This window comes from Podarcis filfolensis (genome assembly GCF_964270895.1).
Source record: "Podarcis filfolensis genome assembly, chromosome: 1".
Lineage (NCBI taxonomy): Eukaryota > Metazoa > Chordata > Lepidosauria > Squamata > Lacertidae > Podarcis > Podarcis filfolensis.
In genome coordinates this window covers 59,434,323-59,455,760 of record NC_139604.1, presented here as the reverse complement: position 1 = coordinate 59,455,760, position 21,438 = coordinate 59,434,323, and the positions used below count along the sequence as shown (strand labels likewise).

The window sequence follows — 21,438 nt, the reverse complement described above, 5'->3', positions numbered from 1 at the left end:
GCGATTTGGCAATGCGGAAGCGCGCGGAGCCCAAACTCTGGCGGTTGCGCGGATACCAGCAGGCGGAGAGTAGGAAGTATCCGGCTGACGTTTTCCAGCAGCTTCCTTGCCAAGGCAGATCCGCGCAGTAAGTATGGCAGGCCGGGCAAGCTGGGGGTGCTTAAAGGAGCTTTCGGCGGCTGGCTTGGAGAGGGATGCGCGCAGAGAGTCGATCTGAGGGCCAAGGCGGTCATAAAAGGGCGCGATGGCGCTTCTTTGTGCAAAAAAGAAAGGCTCTCTGTTCGGTTGTTGACCTCAAGCACAGGCCGCCGCTAGAGGAACGTGGATGCTTTCGCGCAGTTTGCTGCTACGCCGTGGCTTAGGGCGCTGCGTCTTTGGGATTTCTCCAACGAGGGATGCAAGTCCTTAGGAGTTTCGGTAGCGAATGCAAGAAGGGCGCGGTCAGCAAGCCGCCTGCAGCAGCCGGGGATGGCGCACTATTTTCCAGTGCCAGCTCATGATGGGGCTGGAGAAGTGGATTGGGACGGATGAGTCATTAGAAAGCGAGGACGCCGTTTCCTGCTTCGTGGATTAGCGCTCGCAATAAATCAGAGAAGAAAAAGTCCCCCCCCCCCCGCGCGCGCAAGTTGTGTGGCGTGGAAAGCATCTGCTCTGCTTGTAGAACAGTGGTTCTCAACCTTTTTTTGGCCATGCCCCACCTAAAATACTGATCCCTCCCCCCCCCCGCGACATATAATTCTTATTATTCAAAAAGTGAACTCCGATTCACGTGGAGGAAGCCTAAAAGGCCATTAACATGGTCTAACACATTTTCGAATTGCCCCCTTAAAAATCAAATTGCCCCCCTGTGGGGCATGTGCCCCATGTTGGGAACCATGGTTGTAAAAGGTCAATTCCCAGCATCTCTTAAGTAGGGCTGGGAGAGAACCCTGTCCGAAGCCCGGGAGAGTCAGTGTGGGCAATATTGAGCAAGATGGACCAATGGTCTGAGTCGGTTAAAGGCAGCTTCCTAATGTTTCTTAAGGGCACCACCTCATACCCAAATAGTGTCTGTCATGATGCAGGACACAGGGAACATTTGCCTGCTTTGTTTATTTAAAAGAGTTGTACCCCACTACTCAACAGATTTGTCAGGACAGTTTTCAATAGCAATTGCCCCAGTCTAGAAAAAAAGGTAAGAGCCAAAGCCCCATTTATTCCAAAGGGACTGGATTTATTTGAGTAGAGCCCTGCTGAGCCAACATCCTGTTCCCCACAGTGGCGGGGCAAGGATGGAAACCTGGGGCCTGAATGTGGCCCCTAGGCTTCTTCAGATGGCCCTTGGAATTGTTCCCAGGCCGCCACCACTCACATCTGACAGGAGGGCATTCCACAGAATGGGTGCAGCTACTGAGAAGGTCTTCTGTCTGATTCCCTGTAACTTCATGTCTCACAATGAGGGAACTGCCAGAAGGCCCTTGGAGCTGGACCTCAGTATCTGGGCAGAATGATCGGGTGGCTCCTACAGCCCAAGACAAAGGAGTAGCAAGATGCAAGCAGAATAACATCCACCCACTGCCTCATACCAGCCACTCACTGCCACAAAGAGCTTCAGGTTGCTCAATAACAGACTTCTTGATGCAAGTTAATTCCATGGGACTTATTTTCAGTGTGCATAGGCACAGCCACGCTAAAATCAATATAGCACTGACACACCGAAGCAAGAAGTTTAGTATGTAAAACCAAGTCCTCCAATTTAGATGGTTTGAATAATCATGCTGTTAAAATCATAAGACTTTTGAATGGGTTGGGATGACCTTATCAGTCAGAGCCTTGTGAGTCTACATACACTGCAGCAAGAAGTTTACCATCTGTGCTGTGATGCAATGTCTTTTGTCAAGAAACTGGCCAAAGTTCATAAGTCTCGGTGTTAAGTACATAAATATGTTGGTGTTTCAGAGCTGAGGTGCATAGCCTGCATTACTGGAGCCGAACAGGTATAGTCGAACCTCGGGTTACACACGCTTCAGGTTACAGACTCCGCTAACCCAGAAATAGTGCTTCAGGTTAAGAACTTTGCTTCAGGTTGAGAACAGAAATCGTTCTCCAGTGGCGTGGCGGCAGCGGGAGGCCCCATTAGCTAAAGTGGTGCTTCAAGTTAAGAACAGTTTCAGGTTAAGTACAGACCTCCGGAACGAATTAAGTACTTAACCCGAGGTACCACTGTATTCCGCAAACATGTAGCAGTTTCCCCTCCCCTGGTGAAACATAATCTCCAGATCCCCAGTTATCATTTAAAATGAGCAAGTTTCTAGAATTTGTAGAACCTGAGCTAGGGGGCAAAATTCTGCTCAGGCTTTTTGTTGTTGTTTTTGGTGAGAGACTAGGCAGGGGTCAGCAAACTTTTTCAGCAGGGGGCCAGTCCATTGTCCCTCAGACCTTGTGGGGGTCCGGACTATATCTTTTGGGGGGAAAGAATGAATTCCTATGCCCCACAAATAACCCAGAGATGCATTTTAAATAAAAGGACACTTTCTACTCATGTAAAAACACACTGATTCCTGGACCGTCCGCAGGCCGGATTTAGAAGGCAATTGGGCTGGATCTGGCCCCTGGGGCTTAGTTTGCCTACCCATGGACTAGGGTGTTCCCCCTTTCAATGCTTTATTTTGGTTTCCCCACCCCTAAAAAAGCCCATGGACATGCATACTCACAGAACCTTTCTCTCTGCATCTGCCTCCCTAACAGACTCTCCTGTAGCCCTTTAAATTTCTTCCTTTTGCACTAAGAGCTCATCCACACTTCTGCTTATTCTGTGCCTAGAAAACACGGGTCTGAGAGGTTTTCCATTTGCCCCATTGCTTCCTCCAGGAAAATCTGCTGCTTACTGCTGAATCAGAACAAATGTCAATCCATAGAAAAACTGATTGATGTATGTTCTAATTTGGCAGTAAATGGTGGGGTTTCCTGGAGGAAAGTGGCAGGACAAGTGGAAGTGTGGAAGAGCACCACGTCTCACAACTCCCATTCCTCCATCACTCCTGTTTCACACTCCCCAAGAAGGTTGCGCAGACGGATTGTTCAATATAATGCAACACTGAATTCCACCCGGTACCTGTTTTTAACTGCAAAGCTGAAGAACAGCCCTTTGCTTCTCCTTAGGTCAGGAGGTTGTAGGAGGAACTAGAACTTGTGAAATCAGAGAACAAAGTAATCTTTGCTGGAGGCATTTACGAAAAGAGGAAACTGGAATTTCCTTCATAGGCAGTTGTCTTTTAAAAGGATGTCAGGAATTACTTAAGACTAATGAAGGTCAGTACACTGTTGAACAGGTATGGACAAGGGAGCAGTCCAAGGCTGTGGGATGATACACCAGGACAGAATATGGGATTCATGAATGGCCAGAAACAAATTCAACTGGAAGAACCTTCTGGTAAAAAGCTAGGTGCTTCCAAAGGGGGACAAAGTGTAGGGCACTTAATTAACTGAGGATTTCTGAAAGAGGCTTGTATGAAAAGACCTGACAGCCTTGGGCTAGGTCTGAAATTGATTACATAGGCAGAAGGAGAAGAGAATGGAGAAGACAGACAATTATCAGTGTTCTATGGCCCACATCAGCTCTGTCTCCATCTTTTTATAGGTTTGTGGACAAACAAGAACAGCTGATTTTTACCTACATGTGGATGCCCATGGGGACAAGGGGTGGCAGTTGCCAGGGCCGTCTCTCCCATTTATCAGTGTGAGGCAGCCACCTCAGGTTCTAGATTTTGAACGTCATAAATGGGTAGCAAATTTTTAGTTATTTAGGTTGTTATATTTTTGTTGCTATGGAAGAGGAGAGATGCTTCTAGGACTTTATGCTTCAGGTATGAACATAGCATTATTTGCCTCATAACATGAACTGTGCTTATCTGAGGTACTCCTGGAAATTGTCTTTGGCAGTATGCCATATATTGGGTGGGAATCTGTTTTTTTATTTTAAAATCACCTATACACACCCTGCTATACCTCTTCTGGGCAAGAGTACACTTCTAGTTGTTTTTCAGAAATGGTGAACAGCAGCAAAGCTTTCTCAGCACAGCAGCGCCTTCCCATTTTGAAAACCTTATTTAGTTGTATGTGTTCATTAAAATGTTTTGGCTGCCATGCTCCTCTGCTCTACTTAATATTCCTCTGTGGGAGCATCTCCAGGGCACACTTGCAGCCTGATCCTATACTGATCCTATACATGTTTACTTAGGAGTAAGGCCTGCTGAGTTCAAAAAGGCATCCTTCCAGTGTGTCTACTAGGATAAGCTATCAATCACCCCTAGCCAATTAGAGGAGATGAACAGCATGGCCCCTTCTCCTCAATGCAGAAGGTTATCACTGGACCTATTTTGTACAGATGGAATATATTGCAGTGTTGTGGGTGAAAATTCATGCTTGGAAGTATAAGACAGTGGGCAAAAGTTTGCTTATTGCACACGTTCATTTGTTTTCAGAAAAGCATAAAGACATGCTTTCAAAAGTAACCTGTGGAGAAAATTGTGAAAAGATCAGCCTTCCAGCATCAGGTTCTTAAAACATGAACCTTGTTTGCTTGGACTTCTTAAAAAATAAATAAAATTTCAGGGTGTGTGTGACAAATTTATAAGTTTTGAATTTTGGCAATTTGGCAACCTGGGATAGGAATCCTGCTTTTTGCTCTGGGAGGTCTCTAGGCAGCCAACAGGCACAGCATCTTCTCCCAGTGTGGCAGTGCAGACATGGGATCTGCGCCTCTTGAATGTCACACTACTGGTGGAAAGCCAGGAGGTAGATTTACAGACTCTAGGCAAGTCAGAGCAAAAGTGCTATCCCAGATCTTCTTAGCAAAGGCGTTCGCACCTCTGGTGTTGTAAAAACAAGGGGATTCGTGGAAAACCAGCGGGACTCCCTTCCGCCTGTGGCTGCTGCGATGACTCTTCCAAAGAAGAGACTGATGCGTCACCGCACATTTGGGAAAGCCTCACGTGGCGCCCTGGGAGTCGAGCTTGCCCAAACAGAATCGGCTCCGTCTTGGTTGCGGGGAAAGCAGAGCCCATCTAATTACTACAGCCGGCTCTGTAGGCGAGCGATCCCCGTGGCCCAACCTCTCCCTTCGCCGCCCAGAAGGAGGCGCGGCTAGGCAGATTAGTTCCAGCGCTTCCCGTTAGGGGCGGGTTGGCCGAGAAGCTATTTATTGCGATTCGGGCGGCGGCGCTGGCGCTTGGCTTCGGCAGAGCTGTATTTGGGTTGGTTCTCCGCGCGGGCCGAAGATCGGGTAAGTAAGCGCAAACCTCGCTCTCTTTTCAATGCATTGGCGTTGGCCAACAAGTACTGCGTGGTCGGGTTGTTGTTTTTTGTTTTAAACCAGGTGTCATAGGTGCCTGAGAAGCGCGCAAAAAATAGATTTCTAGTTTAGGCAGCGGGGTTGGAAAGCAAGGCTGGTTTTGAGTTCCTGTTTTTAATTAACCCGCTTCTGACGCGTTTGTGTCGCAAGGAAAGAGGGAGGCACTCCAGCTTCTTCCTTGCTGAGCCTGACACTGCAGAAAGTGGCCGATCGGGGCTGGGGAAATGGTTCCTAGCTAGGTATGAGTACTTGCTCTCGGGCTTCTGTGAAATAAACCCAATTCATTGTCATTTATATGCTGTAATAGCAGCCCTCCCCGATTTAAAATAGCATGACTTTAATGAGGCGTCAGCTAATTTCCCCGGAAGTTCTGCCCCTTTACTATGGTAGAAAGTGTGTAGCGGTGGCTCAGTTTCTTAATAATAACAATATAATATAATATATATATATATAGGAAGCTTTGTGCTGGAAGAACTCGCACTTGGGTAGGTATATGGAGGATTCCTCCCTCCCATTTGCAAAGGACAGTGGTGGCATTTCAAAGTAGCAACACAGTAAGAAATGGGTGGGTTTTGTTGCTTCCCGGCTCTCATCCTTTGAGAGGATAAATGGCACCAGTGATCTGTGTGTTTTGTGTGTTTGGAAGTTGTCATGGAAACCTTCTGCTGCCAACTTGTGGAGCTGAAGTTGGAGGGTGTCAGATCTTGGTTAGGTGAGCTGGCTGGGGCTGAAGGGAGCTGTATTTCAGCAAGACCCAGAGGCCACCAGGTTAGCAAAGGCTGGTCTGAGGGAAGGCAGGGTCTGTCTCTTTCACGCAGAGGCCAGACTCCCAGGTCTGTTTGGGGATGCTCCTGCTCTGGGTTTTCTGCATAGAGCAGAGGGCTGGGCTCGGTGGCTTTGCAAGGCCCTTGCCCAAGCTCTGTGAATCTGGTACTTATATGGTTCCAAAAGAATGTCGGTTTTCTCTGTGAACAGCATTTTTTGTTTCATTAGCTAGCTTTGCTCAACTGCTGGCATCAGGCTGTTTTGTGACCGGAGGTTTTGTGCGTTTTGCAGTGCACTTCAGTTTTGAAAAGCATGTGGTTGGCATTCCCCCGCATTGCCTATTGTCAGCTGTTGCTCATGCTCTAATACAGGAATCAAACTCGCTGAATTTCCTTTTAATTGTTCGTGGCATCTAGATAAAAAACAACTCACAACTACTAGGCAATTTACAACCAGCCTCCCAATGCTTGCTTTGGTCTCTCTCCCCACCCCACAAACTGGAGCTCTTGACTGTTCAGTTGAGAGGCATAAAGTATGAGCCGATTGCTTTCACAAGTAGGTCTCTGGCAACTCTTAATCTCAGGGTTGTGGGTTTGAACCCCACATTGGGCAAAAAGATTCCTGCATTGCAGGAGATTGGACTAGATGACCCTCATGGTCCCTTCCAACTCTACAATTCTATGATAAACCTCTATGATCGTATCATATTAGATATGACCATATAGTCCAGCTCTTTGTTGGTATAAGTTAGAGATGAGGAACCCATGGCTCCCCGGATGCCAATTCCCATCAGTCCCAGTCAGCATTACCAATGGTTAAGGGTGGTGGGAGGTAGCCAACAGCCAGAGGGAAGGACACCCACACATTTCCCATCCCTGGAACAAGTGAAGGACCATCGTTTGTGCCATTGTAAAATAATGGCTGTCAAAAACCAGCAGCTTCCTTTGAGTGAAGCCTATCAGTTTGGTACATTTTTCCTCTTAACGACTGGGAGTTGCCAGGCATCGCATATGTTGTATTTGCATGCATGATGTAAACAGGAAAGGGAATAGAGTTGCAAGGATGGAAAACCCCTAGATGCCTAATTATCCAAAAGGGTGTGTTCAGCTATAAATAGCTGATGTCTAGAAACTAATGGTCTCTTCCAGCCATCGCAGTAGGGGGTAGAAAAGAGAACAGGCTTCAGGTGTCCTTTTTATTGTGTATTCATTACGATTTGGGCTCATGATGGTATAGGGCTGATGATACATGACCCCACTTTCAATATGGTTTGTGCCTGCTGAGATTTCGGGGTAGGCATACTGCTTCATTTCCAATTGGTGCTTCTTCCTGAAATCCTGCTACTTTCCACACTTCAAATGCTCCATGTGTGAGCGCATGCTTTCACTGTGCTATAGTGCAAGAGTGTCCCTCCAGAAGGCAATAAAACGGTAACATTGGAGAAGCATTGAATCTGTGCCCTGAGTTCTGGGAATCTGCAGATCTGGTCCCTTTCCTTTTTCTAGCTGAAGCCAGCAGAGCTTTATACACATTGCCATGTTTTGACAGATGAAACAACAAAGTGCACAAATTGAGGTACAAAGTTACCTGGAGAGAGGCAAACGTTCAGCTGTGCAAAGTGGGAGGATATGATGTGGCTTGAAAGCTCAGTCGGTAGAGCCCGAGGCTCTTAATCTCAGGGCTGTGGGTTCGAGCCCCATGTTGGGTGGAAGATTCCTGCATTGCAGGGGGTTGGACTAGATGACCCCCTTGGTCCCTTGCAACTCTATGAATGGAAGGAACTGTCAATTTCTAGTGACATTGGAATTTGCAAGGTTCTTGCAGGCAGATGGTTTAAGCCGGAAGCATTGTGTGGGAACAGTCGGTGATCTCTAGGGAACACTTCCTTCTTTGATATGCCCAGCAACATGCTGACAATGTGGTCTGTTACTTTAAAGGTGATCAGTAGTAAACTGGTTACTCAAACTTTTCTAGTGGAACTACTTGGAAGTGAATATCATATGGCCAAATACCTCCCCAAGACTTGAGTCTCTCCGTGCAGTTTATCAGCCTACAAAAAGAATATGTGGCACAGGTCAATTATATATATATATATATATATATATATATATATATATATATATATATGGGATGATGTTCTTTGATGGCCAAACCAGGCAGATAATTTGTGAACTATTACTTAGGAGGTTGTGTTGTTGTTTTTTTGCCCCCAGACAGTTTCAGAATCTGTGATCAGGCAAAGTGTTGTAGGTAGGTAACCCTGTCTCCTTCTGCTATTTCCACTCAAAATCATCCCACGACCATTTGGGAAAAAGTTGTAGGCTCCCCACCACATATCTTTCCTAGCTCTTTTTCTATCCAAAGCTGGTGGAAAGTACGGTAATTTGAGTGGACAAATGACAGGGTATGGAAAGGGTTAAGCACCATTAGCTCACCTGTCCTACTTCCCTTCCTGGCTGCAGTATCCAGTGTCTGCTTTGTACTATGAAAAGGGAGGTGAGAGAGAGTTGCACATAGGTGAGTGCTTTGTTAAAACTGTTTAATGTTGCTAGCTTCTGAGGCACAGCAATATTAATACCGGGTGACCTGCTTGACAAGTATTCACAGAGTCTGTTTCTGTGTTGTTTCCAGGAAAAGATATTGTGAAGATCCAGTCGTTAGGTTGGGCATTTGGGTTGGGTTTTCTGGAGGTGATGAAACGTGCTTTCTCTGCCAGCTCACTGGTGAATCAGCTTTCAGAAATGTCTCGTAACAGCACTTCAACCCAGAATAATTAAGCTCAGTGATTTTTTCCCTGGAGGTACTGAAAGGTACATAGTACCAGCAACATTCCCCCCCCAAAAAAAGGCTAAAAGCGTGGCACTTATTGTAACAACTTCATTGTGAGTACCGGCACCCTTTTTCTATAGAAAAAAAGCACTGATTAACCTTATATCAAATTTCACTTGAAAATTTCAAAATGGGAAAAAAACCCCAAGGGTACCAAATACCTGGAGTTCAGGGGAGTGGTTTGTGATGGTACTGAGCTGATTATAACGTGCACCCCTTGGAGAGAATGATAGAATAGTTCTATCACTTTGCAAAGTGATATCAGAAATCCTGAGAGCCAGTGTGGTGTAGTGGTTAAGAGCGGTAGTCATGTAATCTGGGGAACCGGGTTTGCGTTTCCGCTCCTCCACATGCAGCTGCTGGGTGACCTTGGGCCAGTCACACTTCTTTGAAGTCTCTCAGCCCCACTCACCTCACAGAGTGTTTGTTGTGGGAGAGGAAGGGAAAGGAGATTGTTAGCCGCTTTGAGACTCCTGAAGGGGAGTGAAAGGCGGGATATCAAATCCAAAACTCTTCTCTCTCTTCTTCTCTTCTGGCCTAACCTTGGCACCAAACCAAGTGTGATGTGGGAGGTTTATGAGAAGATCTCATGAAGTTTTTTCTTTTTTAAAGCCACCCCTCCCAAGGAATATAGGGAGTCATACTTACAGCAGGCCAAGATCTTTTGGCCACCAGGTGAGAGAAAGAACATGAAGCAGAGCAAGTATCAGGAAAGAAAAGAAGAAAAAACACACTCACCCTGAAAAAAACACTTTCAGAATGAATCAACTGACATCACAGTATGGCTCTCAATACACCTTTTATATCTTTGAGAACTGGAACAGAAGGTGGAATTTTCCGTCTTTTGTATTAATTTTATTGCTCATGCGGGCAGAGCTACATAAGATATAGATCATGAATTACCAAATAAATGGCGTATCCAATTTGATCCATCATGGCTGCTGTGCTGTGTGTGCTAAACCCAGTGCAGTTGCTGGTACTGCAGGCCTAGCAGGGTCCAGATTAACGGTACAGTGGTACCTTGGTTTAAGAACAGCTTATTTTATGAACAACTTGGATCAAGAACGCTGCAAATCCGGAAGTATGTGTTTTGGTTTGTGAACTTTGCCTTGGAAGTAGAACATGTTCTGCTTCCTGTTGAGTGCGTTCCATTTGTAAATTGAGTCCCCCACTGCTGTGGGAAAGCATGCCTTGGTTTAAGAACGCTTTGATTTAAGAACGGACTTCTGGAACGGATTAAGTTCGTAAACCAAGGTACCATTGTACCAAATACAGGAGTTGCAGAGTACACATAGTGCCAGCTCCATTTAATAAAGGGCCCTCTCTAAACTCGCATCTTCACTACAAATGTAGGCTGTGCAGATCAGGAATGTAGTCACCTTCAGAATGGGGCTAAAGTTTACAAATGCTGAAACATTGCCCTTCAGAGGTTCACTTCTAGTAAATGTGGTTAAGACCGGCTGTCGGCAGAGAGACAGAAGCATTGCATGATTCATGTGTGTGCTTTCGGGCTGTTGCATCAGCTCTTGTTAAGAAGGGGCCTCTTTGGGTTAAGTTGCAAGCGGCCACAAACAGTACCTTTCAGTAGGGGGCTAGTTCTTGAGCAAGTGCAGGAGTCTTTTGAGAAATTCTTGCTTGCAACTGAGATAGCTGCAAATGCTGTAGACCAGGGATAGCCAGCAGTGAGGCCGCCAGCTGCTGTGGGGCTGCCAGCACTCATCATTTTTGGTGGCAGAGGCTGGTGGGAGTTGATCAACATGTGGAGGGCAGCATAGTGGCTTCTGCTATAGAAAAGCAAACAAAAATGCTGTAGTTTGAATGGGAACAATAGCCTTCCCCTTGACCCTTGTTGTAGGAAAATAATACCTCTCTCTCTCCCCCTTCTCTCCAGCTGTTGCATCAAAAATGGACCTCGACATCCAGTCCAAAGAGCTCAGTGGGTCCAGCTGGAAGGAACTTCTTCCAACCCTGAGCCAGTACAAAACCATCAGGTAAGTAAAATGTCAGCGAAACCTATGTATGTTAAGGTCTCACAACTGCAAGGGCTCCATTCCGATGGTGTAATTCTTGAGCTGGTGTAATTCTTGCTTGAAAACATTGTCCTGGCCCCAAAATACCTAGAGATGCTCCTCACAACCAGATTTCACATTGTCATTTAACAGTTACCAAGTTTTGTTCTTGGTTAACTGCTCATGGTTTGTCTGGGAGAGACAAGCCCAAGTTCACCGTGGCAGCAGCAGCACACAGAGGGGAAGGAGTAAGTCAGATATGATTTTGGCTTGTTCCTGTAAGCCAGTGATGGCCTAACTTGGCCCTCCAGCTTTTTTGGGACTACAACTCCCATCATCCCTAGCTAACAGGACCAGGGATGATGGGAATTGTAGTCCCAAAACAGCTGGAGGGCCAAGTTTGGCCATCACTGCTGTAAGCCATGGTTTGGCATAGTGCTGCATGTGAATGAAAGCAATGTCTAACTTAATTGTTTCTAACCAGCAGCCATTTTTGTCTGCTCTTGTTTCATTTGAAAACCCTATTGCTTGTTGAATTATTTTATTGTTGCGGATTTATTTTGTGAGTGCGTGGGAGGCTTAAGGGCAGTGCTTTTTTTCGGGGGGCGGGACTCAGAGGTATGCATACCTCTAAACATTTTGTGAATCTTTGTACTTTTGTTCATTTACTATATTTATTTCCCCCGATTTGAACTATAAAATGGTGACTTTCTTGAGTCAAAATGAGTACCTCAAAACATTTTTTTAGAAAAAAAAGCACTGCTTATGGATATATGGGGAATCTGCTGTAACAAGGGTTCCAATTTGCTGATAGACAATGTTGGATTTCACCTTTTGCTGTTCAAATATTCTGGAAGTCTTCCAAATCAGGCTGGAAGGGGGGGGGGGAGAATTCTGTAGAGGAGAAATGTTTCTCTCAGCTGGTTTGTTAGAGCTAACACCCGGCTCCTCTTCCCCTTCATTCTCAGGTTGGATGACTGTAGTCTATCAGCTAGTCATTGTAAAGATCTCTGCGCCTTTCTGAGCACAAAGCAAACATTGACTGAACTCAAATTGAACAACAATGAACTGGGAGATGCTGCTGTAGAGTTGCTGTGCAAAGGATTGCTGAGTCCAAGCTGTAACCTTCAGAAACTATGGTAAATCTCCTACAATCTGTCATGGCTTAAGTTTTGTTAGCCGAAGGTCTCCACAGATGGAAATGTCCACAGTAGGAAGGTTGTCAGTGATAAATTCCCTTCTGGCTAAGAAAGTGGCTCAGAATTCCTTTTGGGGTTAGAGTAAACTATTTTTGCTATTGTTGAACTGTGATCTCTGCTTCTTATATTCTTCCCATCAAGTTACCACTGTATGAGTTTTTCCTGGAGCAGCTGGACTGTGGGACCTCTGCTAACCTATAATCAAACCATTTGCTTAGGCTGGCATACAAGTGGGCGGGGAAATCAATAATAATAATAATAGGGATGTGAGGGTGATCTGTCTGTGACACCTGTCACCCCATTGATCGCCAGGGTTGAATAATAATAATAATTTATTAATTTATTACTTATACCCTGCCCATCTGGCTGGGCCTTCCCAGCCACTCTGGGCGGCTTCCAACAGGAGATTAAAAATACATTAAAATGTATTTTCCCCCAACATTGCCCAGAAGTAGTGGTGCTGTTTTGCATGCTCTAAAAAGACTGCCACACCTTGATTCACCTTCACAGTGAACCAATAGGTTAGATTGCAGAACTTGGGCTCCTGTCTGTCTGTCTGTCTGTCTGTCTACCTACCTATTTGGGGTTAGATGCTGAGTTTTTCTAGCTCTCACACCTTTCAAAGCTCACATGTTATTATTGGCTTCATATGGGACAAGGAAAGGATCTCTGTGACTACTGAATTGGGTGAAGTGGAACTGGGCACCTGGAAATATGAAACTAGTAGCAGATCAAAGAACATCTCAAGTGTCAAGGGGGCTTTGTGTTCATTAGCTCATCCTGACAACTGAAACAATGTGTTTCGGTTTTAGCGCCAGCACCCCAGAGAGCAGTCTGGAAAGTGGCTTCTAGTGAAATGTGACTGTTTTTCAAATGGCAATTACGGCCTTCCTGATCATATGGCTTTATGGCTTCATGACTTAAATGGCCCCCATCAGTCTGGGCTGCACTAGTGCAGTGCAGTCTCTGATATTGTAGGCTGTTTTCTCCTACCACAGTTTGCAGTTATAACACATGGCTTGAATATATAGAAAATATCACTATGGAGGGGATGGTGTCTCTAGTTACATGACTGAGAAGAGGAATGCAGAGGGTTGGCTCCTCTGTTTTTCCTCTTGAAAACTCTGTTAAGTGTTATGACTTGTTAGGCAGCATTTTTTCTACATACCTGCTGGGCTGGTACTGCTTGAAACACACTGTATAGGGGTTGTTTTTCTGCTGTGGGATTCCTTGTGTTGCAGCTAACAAAAGCCAACAAACATTTCTAAGCCAGTCCGTAAACCTGTAAGGCAGGCAAGAATCAAGGGGGGGCAGGGGGCCTATAGCACAAAGGAGCTGTGGTGGGAGAAGCTTTGTGCCCTTGAGATAACTCTTAAGGGACATACATGGCCTTTGCCTACTCAAAAGACAGCAGCGTTAATATTTGGTTCCCCATGGGCATCAGTATCATCTGCAGAGAATTTATAGATGTAAGCTTAGGATATAGTCTTATGCAAACACAGAATTGTACAGTATATTTCAAATAATATTTCAATTATCTAGGCGTCAAGGTAAAACAATAAATGAGGAGTTTTAGGGAGGCTGACTTAACTCTGCCTTGTTCTTCCAGGCTGCAGAACTGCAACCTCACCAAAGGCTGCTGCGAGAGTCTCCGTTCTGTGCTCAGCAGCAAGCCATCCCTGACTGAGCTTCACCTGGGAGACAACAGTTTGGGCACGGCAGGAGTTAAGATCTTGTGCCAGGGACTTCTGGATCCCAGCTGCCAGCTGGAGAAGCTTCAGTAAGTGACTACTAGATTTGTTAGCAAAGATCTCTTGGCTGAGAAGATTTCTCAAGTTAGAAAGCATCTCTTTTCGAACTCAGATGCATCTTGCCATGGTCGTGAGTTACTCTCAAGGAGTTGGATGAAAATAGCTGAGGCTGATGGTGAACAATTCCTCCCCACCCCCCAATTGCTTGTAAAAAGTCATACAAAGTGTGTTTTGTACAGTGTCTTTTCTCAGATCTACACACACTTTCTGATAACAATATCCAAGAAAGATTGAGAGATCAGAGCTGGTACGGGTGAAAATATTTACTATTAATAATAATTAATATACCGCTTAATGCCAAAATAAGCTTCTTAAGCAACAGGTATACAAACTAACAACACAAACATTAAAATATAAACTATGCATTAAAACAATTCCATGAACAATCATTGTGTCTAGATCAGCTTTCCCCAACCTGGGAGTCTCCAGTTGTTTTTTGGACTACAGGTCCCATCATGACTGGTTATTGACCATACTGGGTGGGAATGATGGGCAACGGAGCTTTCCAAAACTTCTGGAGGCACCAGGTTGTGGAGGGCTGGTCCAGATGTGTGTTTAGAAGGAGGAAGGTTTGTGCTTGAAAATGCCAGACTGTTTGAGCCTCCTTCTTATCTATGGGGGGGGTGGTCTTTTCTGTTCTTCTCCTATAGGCTGGAGTACTGTGAGCTCTCAGCAGAGAACGTGGAGGCTCTCAGCTCTGCCCTGCGCACCAAGCCATCCCTGAAGGAACTCAACCTGAGCAACAACAAACTAGGGGATGCCGCAGTGAAGCAGCTTTGCCAGGGCGTGCTGGACGACAACTGTAACCTGCAATCACTGCAGTAAGGCCTCTATTTCCAACCCCTGGCTCTCTCCCCAGGCTCAGCCCCTCTTGCTTAGGCTGCACCCGCTTCACTACACCTGCCACACATCCTTCACCAACAGCCATGGTCTCTTCTGCAACTTTCATGGCTGCTCTGGAAGCGCTCACCTCTTTGGTTCTGTCCGTGCTTCCTGCATTTTTGCCGGTGATCAGAACTGCTTGGGCAGTTACGCAAACTCCTCGTGGCTCTCATGAGCCTTCAGAGTGAGGGGCACCGTTAAGAAGAAAAGTCTGGTTATCTGCCGAGTGAAGGAAGCTTCAATGGGAGCTCCCCCCTCAATGCATGTGGAGGGCTTTGATGCAACAAAATGGAGAAGGAGCAGCTCTCTGTAACTGCTCAGCTGGTTCCTGGGTAACTTGGGGGGAGAAATTGGTTTGGGTGGGGTGTAACAATGCCTACTTGCTGCAACCTCTGTAATTGTGGCCCTTAAAGCAGAAGTCTTGGCAGTGTGTGTGACATGTTACAGTTGTACCTTGGTTTTCGAACAGCTTAGTTCACAAACAACTTGGAACTCGAACGCCGCAAACCCGGAAGTAGGTGTTCCAGTTTGCGAACTTTGCCCTGGAAGCCGAACGTCCAGCACGGCTTCCACGGCTTCTGATTGGCTGCAGGACACTCCTGCAGCTAGTTGGATGCCGTGCCTTGGTTTCTGAATGTTTCGGAAGTCGAACGGACTTCTGGAACGCATTCTGTTCGAAAGCCAAGATACGACTGTATATGCAATTTTACAGCACATTGGAATCTTCCTTTAAGATTAATGTGATGCCACTTCTAAATAAAACCAATTGAAGGTTTTCTTTTCTCCTAAAACCATCTCATGGCATAGAAACACACACACTGCATATTCCACTGCATTTCTTGATGCACAATCATTTCGATAAGGGGTGTTTTTTGGGGGGGGTTGCAGTGCTCAATAAGCCTCTAAGGCCTTTCACTACTGGCCAACAAAACTGCAGTTTGGGCAAAATTGAAATAATGTGTGCGTCTGCTAGTGTGTGGCAGCAGCTGTGGGCAGGGTTGCTGAACGGAACGTAATTTGTGCTTTGGCTTCTTGCTTTCCTGCAGACTGGAGAGCTGTGACATCACACCTGCCAGCTGTCGGGACCTCAGCGCTGTGCTAAGTTCAAAGTCGTCCTTGACCGAGCTCTGCATAGGCGAGAACAAGATTGGTAACGCAGGTGTATCCCTCTTGTGCCAGGGGGCCTTGAATCCCAACTGCAAAATACGCAAGCTGTGGTAAGTGGCTTTATCTAGAGCAGGTGTAGCTTGTCAACTAGGCTGTCACATATTTCTAAATATATATAATCTTTCTTGGTTTTCAAATAGTGTCACTGTGGTTGCAGTATTTTGGTGTCCCTATGTGAGTGTTAATGTGTCTTTTTACTATGCACCTTTTAAATAATTCCTATGCCATTTAAATAATTTCTGTGTAATTCAAATATTTTCCATGTACCTTTTTGATAATATCTTTATAAGCCCCTTGTAATTTTTTTACCTCCTTTTCTACTTTTTTCTAAATGTGTACCTTTTTGTAACGCAATAGATAGTGGGTTGTGTTGTGCTGGTGGATACTGAATTGTGTGTTGTAGGAGCCAGATCTGTTTAACTACATGTCTGATCCTGAAAGCTGCTCATGTTACAAAACGTGCAGAATTCAGTCTCATAAACTTCATTCCTGCAAGCCTGTACATTTCCCAGCCCTGGAAAACATGCTTTTTAAAACTCTTGCAGTGCCAATGGGAATCAATGGTAAAGGCTCTGTCCTCCGTAAATCATTTTTTTCACCAATGTGCATTCCTAGGACTCCAAGTAAATGTTTGCCAAACAAGTTTTGCAGATGGAACTCTAAATGTTTCATAGCCAGTATTGCTGTTCTTGCTAGTGCAGTAGATTTCTGCTTGTGCAACAGAATTTACCTCCTCTGCAGCCTTCTGCAAATGCTCAAAATCTGTTCTAGAGGGTTGGAGGACAGGGATGACCTGTTGCATCAGTGGAACTCTGCATGTGCAGCACTGGCTGCTTCTTTCACTGGTGAATTTTTCAGGGGAGAAAATGTGGAGGTTTATGTGAATAAGGGTCATATATCCAAATTGCACGCACACTTATTGACATAATCAAGGGCAGGGAGCCTGTGGCTTTCCAATATTGTTGGACCACATCCCTGACCAGTGACCATCCTGGCTGGGACTGATGGCCATTGAATTCCAACAGTAGCTGGACTACAGGTTAGCCATCCCTGCCCTAAGGAGTTATTGGACCTTTCAGGCTTAGACACATTGGTAAATGCACTTCGCTTCTGGTAGGTGTCTGTTTGACTGACATGGGGTTTCCATTGTAGGCCGCACACACATTTGGTTGGAGATGTCTGTTGCTCCTGCTTAATGCAGAAGGGAAACTTTGTGTATGAGGGTTTGACTTAATACAGCAAACGGTCTCGCTCATGTGGACTCCAGGGGTTCCAAACGGCACACACAGCTTGAAGTTTCTATAACACACTCTTCAGATCTTGCCAGTGACTAAAGACAGTGACTTGATTATTATTTCAGGTTATGGGAATGCAATATCTCAGCGCCTGGCTGCAAGGACCTCTCCAATGTCATTGGTACCAAAGAGACTCTCAAGGAGATGAGCCTGATTGGAAATGATCTAAAAGATGCAGGGATGGAGTTCTTATGCCAAGGACTGAAGGACCCAAAATCTAAACTTGAGTCATTGTGGTAAGGAGCTGGAGGCTTATTTTTCTGTTGTGGCTTTTTTTGCAGGTGTAACAAGGAAGTCATGAGTAAACAGGATGGGTCTGTGACTATTAAGGATATTTATCAAGAGGCTCAGTCCGGCTCCAAGGACTTTCAGCATGACACAGTATTCCAGCTTCTGATCATAAGGATCCCTTTATACAGCTTTTGTCCACCAAGTCAAGTTGCAGTGAACACTAGCAGCTGTCTTTCATGAGAAAATCGGCAGACCAAAACAAGATAGAGAAGGGGGAGGGGGAACGCGTAAAATATTAAACTACTCCTACTAAGGGGGTGAGTGCAGCAACAACACTCTTCAAATAAGTCTATGAGTCAGGTGTTTCAAGTTGACCAAAGCTTGTTTGAGTTCTCCTGCAAGGTCAGCCAAGGCAAGGAAAGTGCCCAGGTCATCAGGGCTGCTAGGAAATGGCTGAGCAGATGGATTGGATAGCCTTTTGCCTGCTCCTAGACTCCTCACCACTGGTCAGCAGTCTGGCAGTACAGCATCTCCCACACCGCACAGTTTATGACCTCGGCCAGCCTACTCTCACTTCTGGCCCTCCCCTTCTTGGATTTGCAACTCCCCCCAGCCCCAGCCGGCAGGAGCAAAGGTCAGGATGATGGGAGTTGCAGTCTGAAACAGCTGGAGGATGTCAGGTGCAAGAAGGCTTAACTTGGGCCATACGGGTATGATAAGTGAATGATACATATGAAAAGTTGGGCTATTCCTAAGAGGAGAAGAAAGTGATTTGTCATCTAGGCCCATGTGGGAGCAATTGAGTGGGGCAAAGGTTGCTGACCCTTCAGCCTTCTGTTCAGTTCAAAATATAGCCCCTGCTGAAAAACCACCATGGAGAACTGATGCATGAGTTTTTAAATATATATAAACAAATATTTTTATTAAAAGTTGGTAACCTCAAGACTTGATTATTGCAATGCTGTCTATATGGGGCTGCCCTTGTGCCTTGTCTTTTAGATCCAGGCCTGCTTGATAAAATTCCCAGCTGATTTAGCTTAGTGTCCCTTCAGAGGGAGCCATAAGTCAAGGGTGGCTCTGTTGAAGAATCTGCTCCAGAGGAGAAGGAACTAAATAATTCCATTCCAAAACTGTCAGCCCATCCTCCTGCCTTCTTCAGTCACTCTATTAATTTCTCTGCTGGAGCGATTTGCCTGATATTGATCTACTATCTGTTTATGGTTACAAGTTGTCTAACAGACACCATTTAAAGAAATTATAATGGATGTGTATTGAGTCTGTTTCTCATATTGTTTTGGTCAGATATGATTGACTCCACAGAAAGGAAAAGTAACCTTAGATGGCCTATTGCACTGCAGAGTTGTCAGGCTTGTCAGAGATATTCTTATTTGTCTACCATAGGCTAAGAGAATGTGGTTTGACTTCAGCCTGTTGCAAGAGCCTTGGCTCTGCTCTCAGCGTGAACGGGACTTTGAAAGAGCTGCATATCGGTGGAAATAATCTGTGTGATGCAGGGGTGACTGATCTCTGTGAAGGAGTTCTGAGCCCCAGCTGTAACCTGCAATCCCTCTGGTAAGTCACCTTAGACATTTGTTGCTCTCTTGAAAACAGTGTGTTAAGGTTTTTCTAAAACGTTATTGAGCTTAGAACTCTTGTGTTATTGCTGTAAATACGGAGGGGAGGGGGCTGCCTTGTTTGGCATTCTGGTGCCTCTTTGTTTTGCCTTAAGGCAGGCTTCCTCAACCTCGGCCCTCCAGATGTTTTTGGCCTACAACTCCCATGATCCCTAGCTAGGAGGACCAATGGTCAGGGATGGTGGGAATTGTAGTCTCAAAACATCTGGAGGGCCGAGGTTGAGGAAGCCTGCCTTAAGGCTTGGCAGCAGATCTCTTCCATGGCTATGTTTCATCTATGGTGACAGCCTGCCATACTTAAAAAGAAGGGCATGTGATGTGAAATACCCAATTACAAGTTTTACAATTAATAAAAATAAATTTGCCAGTTTGGAACATGTTTTAATGCTGGAACACTTGGGTAAACTAAAGGGCGAACTACGTTTTTCCTAGGCCGAGACTTGTTCCGCTTCACATTAGCTGAATGCCTGCTTGAAAGGCAGCAGTGTGAAATTTGTTTGTGGGTTCAGCAGAGGAGACATCTTCAGGGATATTCCTCCCTTGTGGATATGTCTGGTGTTTATTCTGCCCTTCTTCTTAGGCTGGGACAATCGGAACTCACAGAGGTTTGCTGCGATAAGCTTGCCGAAGTCATCGTTGGAAAACCCTGCCTTCAAGAACTGGATGTAAGCTACAGCCATATAGGAGATGAGGGTGTGCGTAAGCTCTGCGAAGCAGTGAGAAGTCCCAACTGTAACCTGAAGTACCTGATGTAAGTGACTCTTTCGTGCTGTAATAGGCTTAGGGAATGAGGTTGGGGAAGGCGTCTCAAAGATGTGGGTCTGATGACGAAGTCCGTAAGTGCACCCCCAATTAAAATGGCATCTGAACCCCTAAGAGCAGATAGAATGAAACCTGCATGATGACCCATTTTCAGTTGATTCCTCTGACATCCATAATTACAACACCTTACATTGGCTGCGCTGTCTGGGACTAATGGGAGATGGAGCAGTTCAGCAACACCTGGAAGCACACAGGTTCTGTACCCCTGAACGAAAATATGAATCCTAGACTTCCTTCTTTGGAAACATGGGTCTGTTCATCAGGAACAGCCGCTGTCTAGTTTTAATATTGAAGGAAGTTTTACTTCCATTCATGGCAGGCGTAGTAGCCAGACTACTTGTCTCTGTACAAATGGAAGTTAACAATCGGAAGCCCTTTCACCTTGGGGAAATAGAGTGTTGTGTGCGCTGCTTCTTTCTTACAGATAAGGGAGGTTACCTGCTTTACATGACGTCTCAGTACCATTAATGTCTGAACTCTCATCTCTTGCAGCTTGTACGACACTTACTGGACTGCTGACGTGGATAATGAGCTGAAGGCTCTGGAAGAATCAAAGCCTGAATTTAAAGTTGTTACATGAGTGGTGCAACATTGCTGTGACCACTTCGACTGCCTTTTCTTCTGTCGGGATTCTTTTTGTAAACCAAGTCACCAGACCATATGATGATGGACTTTTATGATTCCAGATTTCATGGAGCAGTGATATGCCTAGAAACCACATTCAAAGCTAGGAATGTGTTGGTACCTCAGTGGTGAGGCAGCATGGGGAAAGTTCTAGAATTATCTGCTGAGTCCAAAATGCATATGCTGGTGGGTTTTCTGCCTCTTGGGAAATACTAAGATCAGCACAAAGTAGAATACGTCTCCTGCCAGCTGCCATAAAGCAATAATGGTTACTTGCAGATGACTTGAAACTCTTCCCTTGGGAAGAACTATATTGGAGACTTTTAGACAAATTGGGGAATAATGCCCATTTTTTAATTGCCAAAAATTAGGACGCAACATTGCCCCTCCCCTTAAGTATCTCTGATATTAATATTTTCTGCTGAGAATGCAAGGAGTGAACTTTTTGTATCTTGATCAACAAATCTCGCCCTGTAGGAATATAAAATAAAGTTTGATTGCAAAGAGACTATCTTTCTGATTTTATGGTTTTGGTTTATGGCTTTATGGTTTTGATGTGAAGAACACCAAAAGCTCACATCTTGGTCCCTTTGGATATTCAGAAGCTCAGACCTGAGGTACCATTTCATTAGTGCCTTAAAGCCCATATACACAGCCAAGTTAAAAAGAAAATATTACCTATACAGTATGGCTCTGTGCAACACCAGTGGTATACTATTTTTCTTCTTGACTGATTGTAGTTAATCATGATATATCATTAGTGTAGCTGGACTTGTAGTAAGGTAATACTAGGTTTATGTGAAGGTTGGTGCTCTGGGTGTTGCTCATTCTCATTGTT

General features: G+C 45.2%; 1 protein-coding gene across 2 annotated transcripts; it reads left to right on the top strand.

Moving 5' to 3' along the window:
- Nucleotides 1-21,108, top strand: RNH1 (ribonuclease/angiogenin inhibitor 1). Of its 2 annotated transcripts, none has more exons than XM_083575123.1 (10): nt 1-127; nt 10,818-10,917; nt 11,904-12,074; nt 13,744-13,914; nt 14,596-14,766; nt 15,874-16,044; nt 17,355-17,525; nt 18,922-19,092; nt 19,735-19,905; nt 20,469-21,108. In XM_083575123.1, exons 2-10 carry the CDS (start codon nt 10,832-10,834, stop codon nt 20,554-20,556), a joined length of 1,371 nt encoding a protein of 456 aa, XP_083431249.1. In that variant the 5' UTR covers nt 1-127; nt 10,818-10,831; the 3' UTR covers nt 20,557-21,108. The 2 variants fall into 2 exon arrangements, with proteins under 2 accessions (XP_083431249.1, XP_083431248.1); XM_083575122.1 differs by lacking the exon at nt 1-127 and adding an exon at nt 5,134-5,263.
- The last annotated feature ends 330 nt before the right edge of the window (nt 21,109-21,438 follow it).

Bases quoted from the DNA above. Each gene is read 5' to 3' on its own strand.
- RNH1 (XM_083575123.1), top strand. From the start codon at position 10,832: ATGGACCTCGACATCCAGTCCAAAGAGCTCAGTGGGTCCAGCTGGAAG. The intron at 10,918-11,903 runs GTAAGTAAAATG...CTTCATTCTCAG, and splicing joins AGCCAGTACAAAACCATCAG to GTTGGATGACTGTAGTCTAT. The intron at 17,526-18,921 runs GTAAGGAGCTGG...TGTCTACCATAG, and splicing joins TCTAAACTTGAGTCATTGTG to GCTAAGAGAATGTGGTTTGA.